At 40.3% G+C, this 13500-nt stretch overlaps 1 protein-coding gene across 4 annotated transcripts in view; it reads right to left on the bottom strand.

Annotated features, from left to right (window-relative positions):
• Nucleotides 1-12661, bottom strand: part of zfpm1 (zinc finger protein, FOG family member 1) — a 69406-nt gene extending 56745 nt beyond the window's left edge. Inside the window, exon 1 of one of the 4 annotated variants that reach the window (XM_044192346.1) lies at nt 12028-12661. In XM_044192346.1, the coding sequence (XP_044048281.1) occupies nt 12028-12067 (40 nt within the window). In that variant the 5' untranslated portion in view covers nt 12068-12661. The remainder of the gene's footprint in view (nt 1-12027) is intronic. The other 3 variants (XM_044192343.1, XM_044192344.1, XM_044192345.1) reach the window with 3 other exon arrangements.
• Between the last annotated feature and the right edge of the window lie 839 nt (nt 12662-13500).

Below are 13500 nucleotides of genomic sequence, written 5' to 3'. Positions count from 1 at the left end.
ATATAGTCTACACAGCACAGTGCTGGAACACTATGATGTATAATTAAGATAGCAATGATAATCTTTAGCCCTAAGAGCTCTCATATAATCACTCCAATAAAAACATGTATGTATATTTACAGTGAATCCTAGCAGAATCCTAGAGTGAATTCCTCTTTAAAATAAGTTTTTTTTTTTACAGCAGTTTGATTTATATTAAATGTCTAGTATATAATGTCTTTTCACCTGTGACACATACCGTGAGCATACTGTAAGACCAGACACCCCCAACACCCACTATACACACACACATGCACACGCAGCCGGTTAATTGGCAGCTCAGTTATCAGTCAGGGAGCCAGAACACCATGGTTTACACAAGCACAAAGCAATCCAAAGGCTTGGATCACTGTAACGCTACTGGCTCACATGACTCATAATGTACACATGCTAAGACGTGAGAGAGAAGGATACTGAGAGACAGGGAGAGAGAGAGAGTTAGAGAGAGAGAAGAGTGCTACATTACTCATCACTCACCAACATGGCCCTGGTCAGGCTTACATTCTTAAATGTAATCAAATACATAAACACTCAATTTAAATGGAAAACAAGTTATTTGTGACTTTTATCATCCTCTGTTGGCATCCAGAGGGAACTGCAACAACAACTGGCTCAGCTTCCGGTGGTCCATAACTGACAGCTGATAAAAAAGTTGCATTTTCAAAACACAGAGGAGTAAATAGGCTAATTAATAGACCAGAAAGTGAGTTTTAAAAAGCCTGAAATTTAGCACCTGAATTTAGTGTGTGTGTGTGTGTGTGTGTGTGTGTGTGTGTGTGCGCACGTGTGTGTAGACAGACAGAGGAGGTCTAGACCAGCGGCTCCTCTCGCTGTTAAGGTGGCTCCCAGGAGGCTCCTCCGGCATCTCCTCTTTTTACTCGTATTGTCTCGGATGCCAAGTCGCCCTTATCTTCTCGCCTCCTATCCTTCCCATTCCCTCCTTCTAACCCTCCTCTGCTTCCTCATTCCCTCATTGTCCCCTTCTCTTCATCTTCTTAATCTGCAGCATTACATATTATTAATTAATATCAGCTGTCAAGAAATACCATCTGCCTGTTGCTCCGTATATTATGTGCTTTGTAAGGGTCAGCAGCTAAATTCAGCCATCAGCCATATAATTCATTTCATTGCCATATTTAAGTCTGTGCAGTCTGTAGATACTGTACATATACACTCTCAATATATGAACATTAAAACGCTTGTGTATATTGAGTACCTTATCAACTTAACTCATAACTTACAATATACATTCCAGCATCTGTGTCATATACTCTTGCACTAGCTGTGCCACAGCCCTGGTTATACGGTACAGTATATGTACCTGTATTAATAATCTGACCTGTATATAGACAGGTAAGAGCGGGACATCAAACTATTAGCTATATGTATGTACATGTAATGAATGTACATTAGTTCTCTGCACTGTGTGTAAGTATACTTAGAGCTACTGAGAACGAGAGTCAAATTTCTGGTATGAGTCAACATACATGGCCAATAAGGTGATTAAATGAAAGCTGCTAATAAAACAGTTTATGAACTCTTTCTGTGTCTTCATTGCATTGATCCTTTCCTTGTCATTTAGAACTAACAACATTCTTGCTTTGGGGGACGCGTTGGGCCCACGGAGAACACCAGCACACACACATTAACTAAACATGTTTCCATCATATGATCTCTTCCAAGTTCTTTTTCTTAAGTTGGACACTTCTTGCTACTTAGAGAGCTGACCAAATAATCCCAGCAACACAAAGGTGTTCAGATGAAATTCAGATCACAGCAAAGGCTACAGTTAATACTGCAAATTCATGTAAAATGCATATACAAATAATATAGTTAAATCAGTTTTCAACCTACATGTAGCTGAAAACATACAGGTCAACAAGCCAGAAAAAAAAGACACTTCACATCCTACTTGTCAAAATAAGAGTTGTCCAGTCCAGTTTGTTTCTTTCCAAATATTATCATATATATATATATCATATTATATAATTAAGAAATATTATTTCACTAATACATATAAAATAAAGAGTATGATGAGTCTAGCACTATGTTTTGCTTTGTTTAATGTATCTTCAATATGTTACACAATATATTACATTTATGCAGATATCTATGCATGTGAACACAGCTGAGTATATCACATTCCTTCATGCATATTGCCATGAGAGCAACTCTTGTATTAATGCCTGTATTTCTGATGAAGGGTTTTCAATGCAAATCTGTGGGTTAAAACCTCCCTCATTGCACATTAAACCCAAAAGAATACAATAAAATTCCTACACTAAAATAATACTCTACAAAAAAGCTAAAAATATACTAAAACTTAACAGATACCAGGTTTTCACCCAGCCGTGACGATATGACATAATAACAACTATATATAGCAACAGCAATATAACAGAAAGCCAAAACAATAAGGCCAAACAAAGGCAAGTCTAAGTTCAGGTAAAATTTTTAAAAAGGGATGATGCAAAGATGCAAAAACATAGTAGAGAGAAGACAAATGATGATGAACGATAAGAATGGTAAAAGAGATAAAAATAACAAAAAACCATGTCAATAAAATAAATACAAATAAAAAGAATAAAAGCAATAAAAAGATGACATCACATAAAAGCAAGTCTATAAAAATGAGTTTTAAGAAGTGATTTAAAAGAGGTCATGACATCATAGGCTTTTTTTTCCCACTTAATGGCTGACTGCACAGGGAGCAGGTACACGCAGGGTCAAAGGTCAGTGCAAATTAATGTGTGTGTATTAAGCACTTCATGATCTGTCTAGGGATGGTGGAGTATTGTTCCATTTTGTCAGGGTCCTATGACCTTTGACCTGTATGTCCAGTTTAATATTGGTGATCTGGGAATCCAAGCTTGGCAGCTTCAAGCTACAGTTGCATTTATTGTCGGTCAATCTGGACAAGAGCAGTCGCGAAGTGTATATATGTGTGTGTATGTGCGTGTGTGTGTGTGCGTGTGCGTGCGTGCGCAGCTGTAAAAGCAGGTCGGTCAGTGTTGTTTGCCCAGGTTGCCTTAAAACCACAGAACAGAGTGCTCAGCACAGTAGGAGCAAATGGTCTGTCTTATCACTGCCACCCGGGGGGGGGGGGGCCTTGACATAACACTGGCTGTCTCTCTCTCATACACACCCACACCCACACATACACACAGATATATCTACATGAACACTCTTTCGAGTGTCCAGAGTCATTCTGACCAGAGATCAGAGCCACATGGCCCACAGCTACCCCACACACAAATTCTCTTACAACTCCTACAACCACCAACTACACACACAGCTGCTTTAGTCTATACACCCCAAATAACTGACCTCCATTTAGTCTACTTTGATAAAGTGAGGTTTATATTCTGTGATTCTGCTACTCTTCCCCTCACTCTTGGCATTCTCATGTATCCCTGAAACCATTTAAACATCACTGACATATGTTGATGAAAACCTTGCATGATGACGCTCACTGCACCATCATTTGTCCTCAAACCTGTGTTTTCATGCATCGATCGGACAGCAGCTCGAGGAGAAGTCTTGGATTCTTCGGTTACTCTGGTTAAACATCCATCGTCTCTAATAGAAAGCATGTCAGCCATGAGTTAAGCCCTCACAAAGCTCCCTGGGAAGAGCTGGCAGAGTGGTAATTACTGCTAGAGCAAACAGTTTCGGCGGAGATTACGCTACTGTTGGTTGGGGTAATGTTTTCTCTCCTCCCTCATCTACGGAGTCGTCAGAGCCGAGGTCAAGGGTGAAACCGTTTACAACTGTGCTGAGTTGGGGAACCATAATTCACCACGAGGCCGTCCACTGGGTAAAGAGCAGGAAAGGGCAATAACTCATCCACACACCGAACACAAACGGTGTTTCCTCTGTAACCCTGCCCACTTCCCCCTTTGGTGTATCCAACCATACACACACACAAACACACACTCACTCTCCGTCACTGCTGCTCGGATAGCCACAATGCAAACACACACATTCAAGCAAAGAACCTAACACTGTTAACAAGAGCAGAAAGAAGACAGGCAAATCCACAAGGTATCTTGATCAAAAATGAGTTGAAATTGAAAATTGCTGCTTTTATGAGCTAATTTTGAAAGAATTCCAAATAGTTGAGAATAAGAGAAAAAGTCAAGTTCAATAATATGTAGGTCACATGACAAAGACATTATTGAACCATATGGACCATTAAGTGGATTTTCAGCTTTTCCAGCTTCAAAAACTGACGGCTTTCTTACAGAGATCCAATCAGGACTGCTTTGACTGCCCACTGAAAACTTGATCATTCTATGTTTTTAAAGTGTGCAGCTCTCACACCAAGCTATCTCATCGTGAGCATGACAAACATTGGCGTCTAATACCTAATCAGTCACCATCTAGCTAGTTTATTATCTGTTGGTAGAATCAACCCAGTGCGAGTCATCCTGCTGATGCTGTTACTTTCCTCTTTTTCCTTCCGCTCTTGCTTACTGTATGCTCTTCAAGTTTTACGCCTTTAACAGAAAAGAATATTGAAAAAGACATAAAAAATCTCCCTGAGATAATCATCGACGAACACCAAAATTTCCCAACATGTCTGCGTTATCTTACACAGAATCTGCAATGAGTAATACATGGTATTAATTTTAATTAAATTAATCAATGACAATGCTTGTTAGGGAGGAGAGAGAGAGAGAGACAAGGAGAGGAAAGAAGGAGGAGCAGGGGGGTTTGAATGAGCGAGAAAAGATTGAGGGAGAAAAGAAATGCATTCACACCTATCATCTAATTATACAACAACATTAATCCCATTAGGGCTGGAACTGATTGCCAGGGTCTGGACCCCGGCTGCTCCTGCCTGGGCCTGTTGTTATTGCAGTGGAGCCTCGGCTCCTGCCTGCTCCAGCCTGATAACAACTCTTATCACACTTGGCGATCTCTATCTGCACCGGAGATCAGGCCCCGCGGCTTATCGAAAGTTCACATCAAGCTAAAAGCAGAACAAAAAAAGAGAAGAAAAAAAATAAAACACAAGGGAAAGCCACCAAGGCGCTGCATGAGTCTTCTGGGTGTGTGTTTGTGTGTGTGCTTGGAATTTAGACATGCTTATGTGTTTTATTTTACTTTGGCTCACACAGAATGAATTAATCTCTCAATTGTGCGCCCATGTAACAATCATGTGACCCATGTCTGAGCCTTGTCAGACTACAGATAAAGAAAGAAACACAGTAACACATTCCTTTCACACAGCTGCGACACACTCAACTGGAACCTATCTCAAGTCATTTTAAAAATCTAAAAACACCTCTTCTATAAACTTTAAAGAAGTTTAACTGCTGTTTTATGAAAGAGAAGGAAGAGAAGAAGTAGAAGAAAAGGAAGAGGAGGAGGTCAGTGTGGTGATTTCCTTGTCTGGCCTCTGCAGGCGTTCTGGTTTGCTTTGAGCCGTGGGAGGCAGCATATTATTCATGCCGACCTCTGAGCTCTAGCACTGATGTCATAGGAACCAAGCTTTCTCACACACACACACACACACACACACAAACACACACACACACAAACCCCTACAGAAGGCCTAATCAGCAGTGTGGATCTGCAGGGTGTTATCTATCTACCATCAGCAGGCCTCCTTATCAGCCCCAAACATCTTTCACAGATGGGTCGGGGAACGGCTGGGCTGCCATTAAAAACACACTACAACACATTCATCTATGTATTCCACACACTTTTTGACTCTTTCTCTATCTCTTTCTACCCAATCTCTACCTCCACTCCCCCTCTTCTCGTCCTTCTTATCATCACACTTTTTTCCCCCCACTCTCACTCTGCTTTTCTCTTCTTTTAATTATCTAGAGATCCACCCCTAGCCAATCGCAAACAAAACCACTGACAGCAACGCAACAACACTGGGAAAATGGCATGCAACAGCCAGATGTAATTACAATGAGCCCTCCATCCTCCATCTCTCCTTCCATCTGCCCAAACTCCCATCTCTCTCTCTCCCTCTCTCTCTTTTGCTTTCTGCGATATCAGCAGCAGCAATCGCCGCCAAGTTTTATCATGTCTCCCATCTCAACCACCAAAATATAAGCCCAGGGATCCAGCCTCAGTGGGCTGCCTGCCTGCCTCCTATCTCTCCATCAAGGAGAGAAGCCTTATCAGGCTGAAAGATCACCAACCGTTGGCGAGGATGACGCACAAAGAGACACAGACAAATATCTATCTTCTGCACAAACACCCACTTCTCCTCCTCAACTATGGGCCTCCAGAAAGCCCTGAACTTAATCCATTGTTGTTGGGGGAAAAAATTGAAAAAGATATCCATGCTATGTTGTCTTAATGTATTGCTCTGTTGTGGGGGGGGTTATTGTCAGTTGTTGCTTTTCTGGTGGTATTTATAAAAGTTATTTCAGGTCAGAGAATCAGCGGGAAGAGCATCACTCCTCTAGAGCTGCATACTAACAAACTACATCACCTGGGTATAATGGATACATTTTTTTGGTGAAAGTGCAGATAAGATACCTGAGATTGGACTGATATCAAAACTGTACTTCCTAAAATAGTCTAAAATTGGCAAACTGTTTTTGAAATCAGGAACTTTCTGATAAAAGAATAAGTCAACAAGATTACAATTGCATTGTTTTTCTTCAACCCGTCAGCTTGCTTGACGAGCAGGTTTGCACAATGCAGTTGCCCATTACACCCTTCCCTGTGTAGGTTTGCAAAGATGTTTACGTGTATCTCTGCGGAAGCATAATTGAAGCTTTACTCACAACACAGTTGTGTTACCTTTCCCCATGATTTTGATGATCTATGGGGTCAAATCAAAAATACTTCCTCACATTACTTCTCGGGTGTTTGTTGTCTTGGTCATCCATTCAGCACAGCTCACTAGCATCCTCCATTTTGCATAAATGAAGAGAATAGCAATTGCCTAGTTTACTGGTAGGTCAATGGGGTCACAACAGATTATCACGCACCAGGGTACACAACGCGGTTTGCACTTATGCACTGCACTGTTTTATTTTAATTCCTTCTGTCTGTAGCCTCCCATGCATTTATAGTCTGATTGCACATTTTACTGGGGTTGGGCAGAACAGATCATGCTAAGACAGAGCTCAGAAGTGCAGTAAAAGCTTGTCTCCTTGTTGTAGGCTAATAAACAACCACATATGTGCATAGGGAATGCGTGGTTGAGTACAAGTGAGAGAGAGCGAGGAGCGATTGAGAGAGCGAGCGGCAGAAAAGTGGATGAATGGAGCAGAGCAGAGGAAAAGGTTAGCAGTAAATTGTCAATCTGGTTGTAAATGTACAGTGTTGGTTACAGTGTGTCAATTAATAAACGCTGCAGCTTCTCAAGATCAAGAAAAGTCTTCCAACTGCTGGAAAAGTGAAAGGGGTTAGCCCCGAAGCCCCGGTAACAACCCCGCCTACATTTTAGTAGGTAGTACTGTCTGCGGTGTAAACGCAAAACAGATCAATGATAATAATCTTAAAATAGCACGCGACCCCCCCCAACAGAATTGTCAATCGCCAATGGGTACAGCGCTCGATGGGTCGATGCATCTGTGCACACGATGACGCAAGCCTAGTCCGTTTCCAACGTTATGGGCTCACGCCCAAAATTTCTGTTTGCATAAGCTAAGTATGCAAACAAAAATGAAAACCAAAAATAGACTTAATTACAGCTCCAAACACACAGCCAAGAAAAGCGGATCAAGAAAAAAAAAACTAATTACAATAACTAAACAACTAATTGTACACTATCAAACCACATCAATGTGTGGTGTGAATCATTTTAAGAAAGGAAGTTAGAAGTGTTTTACTGTGATAATGAAACAACACTGTGACCTGGCTGGAATTTGTCGTATCAGTAACAGCGAGCAGCATGCTCAAAACAACATGGTGGACACACTGCATTAGTAGTAATAGTAGTAGTGGTAGAGATAGCACCAGCAGCCCCCACCTCCGCTGAACCCCCACACACCCCAGCCGAACAAAGTCCTTATCACTCCTCGCTCTTTCCTATCAAAATGTCTGCCAAATCACAAGAGAGTCATGGGGCTGAGAGCCTGGCTGGCCTCGACCGCAGCCGGGGCCTGGTGCACAGGGAAGCATAGTGGACCAGAAGCACTGATAAAGACGGCCATGACACCACTGAGACACACACATACACACACTCTCTCTCTCTCATACACGCCAAGTCTAGCCTAGGTTTATCAGCCTCAGGGTCTGGAATACATCTCCAGGCCTCGCTGCTGGCTTTACTGTAAGTGCCTACTGGGAGTTCACAGCTGATAGGCACTATGGAAACGTATGAAAAAACAGGAAGTGACAGACTATATAGACTACTTGCAGTGGCACACCAGAGTTTTTGGTATCATATTTTTTATTATTTTTTGATTAGAACGCTGTTCCTGTATTATAAAGCTTTTTTTTTACCTTTATTAGACATCTTCAAGTAACAAAACAAGCATTATCATTGTTAAACACACTTAACAATAATTCCAAGCAGAAAATTAACAAGGACAAAATAAAATTAAATAAAACTTAAAATTCAATTAAACATTAACTTAACTTTCATTTAAGGGGGTTTAATCTATGTATAACATAAGTAATTCAGATAATCTTAATGCATTCCTCTTTTCCAGTTTTTTTATGGATTTAAAGAAAATTTTCAAATAATTTTTAAATGCAACAAAAGTTGGAGTAACTTTAAAAAAAATCTACATTAATGGATATAAATGTACCTATAATCAAAATATTATTACACAAAAATTCAACATCTTTGTTATGCATTATAACACTAAACTTAACAATATGATATTCAAAAACCGGTATTATGTTCTTTGCAAGTAACCACTCATGCATTCTGTCCCAAAAAAGCTTTCACACCAGAGAACCTCATCAATAGAAATCCTTAATGGTAACCCAGCAGATATGCTTGAACACAATTGATGGCATCAATGAGTCCCGTGCTATTGGCGCAAACTATGGAAGAAAGCGAGCAGCTAGCAATAACTTTAAAGGTCCAGTGTGTAGGATTTAGTGGTGTTGAAATTGCAGATTGCAACCATTTGAATACCGCTCGCCTCACCCTCCCCTTCCAAGTGTGTAGGAGAAACTACGGTGGCCACGAAAAACACAAAAAACGTGTTTGGTTTGTCCGTTCTGGGCTACTGTAGAAACATGGCGGTGCAACATGGCGACCTCTGTGAAAGGGAACCCGCTCCCACTCTGTAGATAAAAACGGCTTATTCTAAGGTAATGAAAACACAATTCTTATTTTCAGGTGATTATACACTAATGAAAACATACTTAAATATTATATTCCGTTTCTGCCAATAGCTCCTCCTAAATGTTACACACTGGACCTTTAATTACATCCTCTAGTTAAGAATAAACACCTCATTGTCATGTGCAAAGAGCAAACAATAGCATTACATTTGTTAGTCCAGGTTAGCTAGCTAATGCTACTGACTAAACAGTTTGCAGAGGGCTGAACGATTTGAGGAAAATATCTGATTGTGATTTAAACTCAAAATATTTTCTACAATTTAAACTCCAGGTGTGTAGTCGTGGTCTAGATAGTTTTAAAACAAGATACGTTTGTACCAAGCATAATCACAAATAAAATGATCCTTGTTGCTGAGATCCTAAAAGGGTTCTTTTTCTTTAAACAGTCAGTCAGAGAAAAGTCAACTTCTGAGTAAACTTGGTTAGTTTTTCTATAGAAAAATGTACCAATTTAGCCTGCAGTCATTAATATATTATATTGGTGGTATACTTAACATTAGCTACTCAATACTGTCCGATGATAATGACGATCAAAAGTGGCATTATATATATTAGTAACAACTAAATGGTATGCCACTTATGGCAATAATAAAGTGTATTTATATACATAATTACTATTAAAATTTAAAAGTCACGTCTGACAATGTTTGATACTGGCCTGACAACCCATAATGATGCTGTTGACTTTAGCTGCTTAACCTAACGTTAATGTTAGCTTCATAGACTGACAGGGCAGACCGCTTCACAGCTCTGGATCCTGGAGGTGCTGATTCAGAGCTTTTAGGATGACAAGCTTAAACAACGATATCATGAGCGTGAAAGCTGTCATTTACACTCAACAACTACTGAGCTACTTGCTAGCTATCTGCCTGACATTGAAGTGAGGCAATCACCTAGATCATTTATGTAGAGCAAGACCCATCACTCTGTTGGAGTTTTTGAGCAGCAGAAAGACACAGCCAACCCTCCATTTTCATCACAGAGTGGTGTATCTTCTTCGATGAAACTATCTTTGGCAGAGCAATAATAGTACAAAAACCAGCATGCAGAGAGGCTATAAACCAGAAAACAAGAGTTTCATTCTGTAGTTTGACCAACTCATGGAATTAACTTTAATTAGCTACAGCGGAGTAAATTTGCCAAGGACAGCAAAATCAACTGACTAAAACCTTTCACCTCCTATAACTTATTGAGACATCGCTAATAATGTTAAATAAATAGTTAGGATTAAGATCAATTTTTGAAATTGTGATTTTCATATTAAAAAAAATGTAATTATAAAAATACATTGTTCAGCCATAGTTTGCAGGTTGCACAGCAACTTCTGAGCAACTTGGTGACATGATGTAATGCTCCTTGCTCCCTTTGACCTCTTGCTCTTAAAAACACAAACAATGCTCACAAGTGAGGTTTGCATTAGACCACGAAAAAAACAAAAAACAAAAGGTGATCACTGCCATTAGATGCAAAGAATACACGTGCTGTCACCAGAGCCAGGGTACTTAATCAGGGTATTTTGGTCAGAAATGCCAACTCATTAATATTATATAAAAAGGATGTGATACCATACAGCCTAAACTTACAAATATTGCTTTTCGGCACCAGGTTTCAGGGAACACAGTGACACAATCACTGATACCAAGATATTATTATTTGCTCAATGTGATAACTTACCAAACAAACTGCCCTGCTGAAGTCATGGTTTCCATTCCAGCTGTGGCTTCCAAATAGATACATGCACACTTTTCCCTTAATCTTTAATCTCCAGTATAAAGACATTAAATTTAGACTGAGACACTTCATCAGCTCAGAGTGCAACAGGCCTATCCTTTGGCCTCACAAAGCACAAGGCGGGGTTAATGACAACATCATTAATATGCTTTTATATCAACTTTGAACATCAGTCACGAGCGATAAACCTTCAGACGTTTTATAAACAGGAAGAAGTCGTCAAGCAAGGAGACCAGCCAAGCGCCAGATCAAGAAAAGGCCTTTCAAACAGCCCTAAGATGCATTATTGAGTTAAAAGGATAGATGAAAAAAAAAGATCCAATTGTAAGCTGCTATCAGCCGGAGAGATCAGCCAGGCGGCCTATCTGACGCCCCATCTCTGGAAAAGAGAAGTGAAAAGCCAGGGGGAAAATGCAACGGCGGCCTCGACGCTGCCTCAGACAGAAAACAAATAAAAAAGATCCAATTTTAATCTTTATCTGGGCTCACATCGGATCGCTGCCTTATCTCTGTTCACATCGGCTTTTTCAGAGAACACTGACGTTTCCACAACAGTATTAAACAGGAAGCCACGGCTACAGTTTTAGCTGCCAATGGACAAAGCATTCTTTACAGGGTAATAAATGAAAAACTTTTTTATATTCTTGCACACTCTAGATAGCGAGGCTCGCAAAGTGGCGCTTTAATAATTTTGAAAAACGGTCTAAGACTAAGTGTAAGCTACATCACTCGGTTATTCTGAGAAAATGCTGAAGCTGTAAGCTGTGCGGTGTCATAAAACTACTGACAGGCGTTACAGTTGGGTTTCATACTGCTTATTAACTTTATAGCTGGTGAACGCGCAGCTCAGCAGAAGCGCCGCACAAAACATGCGGCTTCTTCCCAGAGTGCGCGTGGCTCACCACACACTCTGCTACTACTCACAGCACTCCGGCAAATAAACAACATTAAGTAATGAACTTGTTTCATCCTTACGCTTTATCTGCCGGGGTTTGCTCTGCTTCCTCCGGGACATGGTTGCTCTTCCCTCTGACTGGGAGCCCGCTTGGACGGACTGGCAGAGCGTCAAAGAAGCGGTCTGGTTCTTCTGTTTTCTGCTTCTTCTCTCTCTCTCCACACAGTTTATTGCTGCGACGCGGCGCTCCGATCAGCGACCGGAGACCCGCCTGCACTTTGATATCTTCTGCCACGACAGCTAACGGAGGGCTACCTGTGGCTGAGTCCGCTTACTTGTCACTGCCCTCCTTCTCCCTCTTCCCAAACGTGCCTTCACCTCACCTTTCTATCCGTTTTCCTGCTAACGTTATTCCTTCGCTGGGCCCGCCTCCGTCGCAACCGCTCGCGCGTCTGTCAGCGAGCACAATTGCCTGTCTTCAGAAATATTAACGCTGATAAATGATAACAGCTATATGGAGGTCAGCGGAATGACTGCTATTGTTTTCTGTCAAGTTTCCTCTCGCCGGTCCGCCCCCTTGTCTGCTTGCGCGCTCTCTGAACAGGGGAGCCACTTTCAATGGAGCTCCAGCGGTGTAGTCAACTCTGCTTACTACTGAGGAGAAGACGCGCCTCTGGAACGCCCCTTACGTATGACGTAGGGCGCCGCACTCATCTCCTATTGGTTCACACTTATTCCATGTTAAAGCAGGCGTTTTTTTTTTTATCTGTCAAAATAAAATAAAATGAAATCCATATTGTACTTCATATTTCAACGTTTTGATTATTCAGTAACTACAAAATCAATAATACATATTCTCATGGAAGTTAATTATGTATTCGGTATCTAACAGGCACTAAGAAATTATTCATTCAATATTCATTGTCAAATTTAATATTAATTGAAGTTGTTTTGTTTTATTCCTTTATGATATAGCTGTTCTGACAATCACCCTTTTGTTATGTTAAAAAATAAAATAATAAATATAACAAACAAAATTATTCAATTAGGAAAAATGTTTAATATGTCAGAACAGCTTCTAAGTTTTGTTTTGTGAAAAATCTTGTATTTCCAATTTTTTTGTTTGTATGTATGTTGTCATAAACTTTTCCATTTTCTACCTCAAATTAAGAAGGATAGCATTGTCTTCTATTGGGAGTTTAAGGAAATGATAAAGTTTTTGGCACTCATGAAACTCTCAAAAGCTTTGAGGTTTGTCCAAATGATAATTTTCTTGTAATTTACCTAAGCAGTGGATAACCCCAATTAACTTGATATTGTATATTATTCAAAATTCAGATTTTTATCAAGTGTGTAATGCATGGTATTGTTGAGTGCGTTCATTGTATTGTACTTTGATTCTTGTTTAAATGTGATACAGACATGAGATTAGCCAGGATTTCCTTTTGGGATGACGACAGGCTGCTATGGTTTCCTGCTTGGATGACTCAGATTATTTGAATTATTGAGAGTCTAAGGACACACATGTGAATGGATTTTTGTGTATAGAAAAA

The sequence above is a fragment of the Siniperca chuatsi genome, linkage group LG4 (genome assembly GCF_020085105.1).
Source record: "Siniperca chuatsi isolate FFG_IHB_CAS linkage group LG4, ASM2008510v1, whole genome shotgun sequence".
In the NCBI taxonomy this organism is placed as follows: domain Eukaryota; kingdom Metazoa; phylum Chordata; class Actinopteri; order Centrarchiformes; family Sinipercidae; genus Siniperca; species Siniperca chuatsi.
This window is presented reverse-complemented; position numbering and strand designations above follow the sequence as displayed.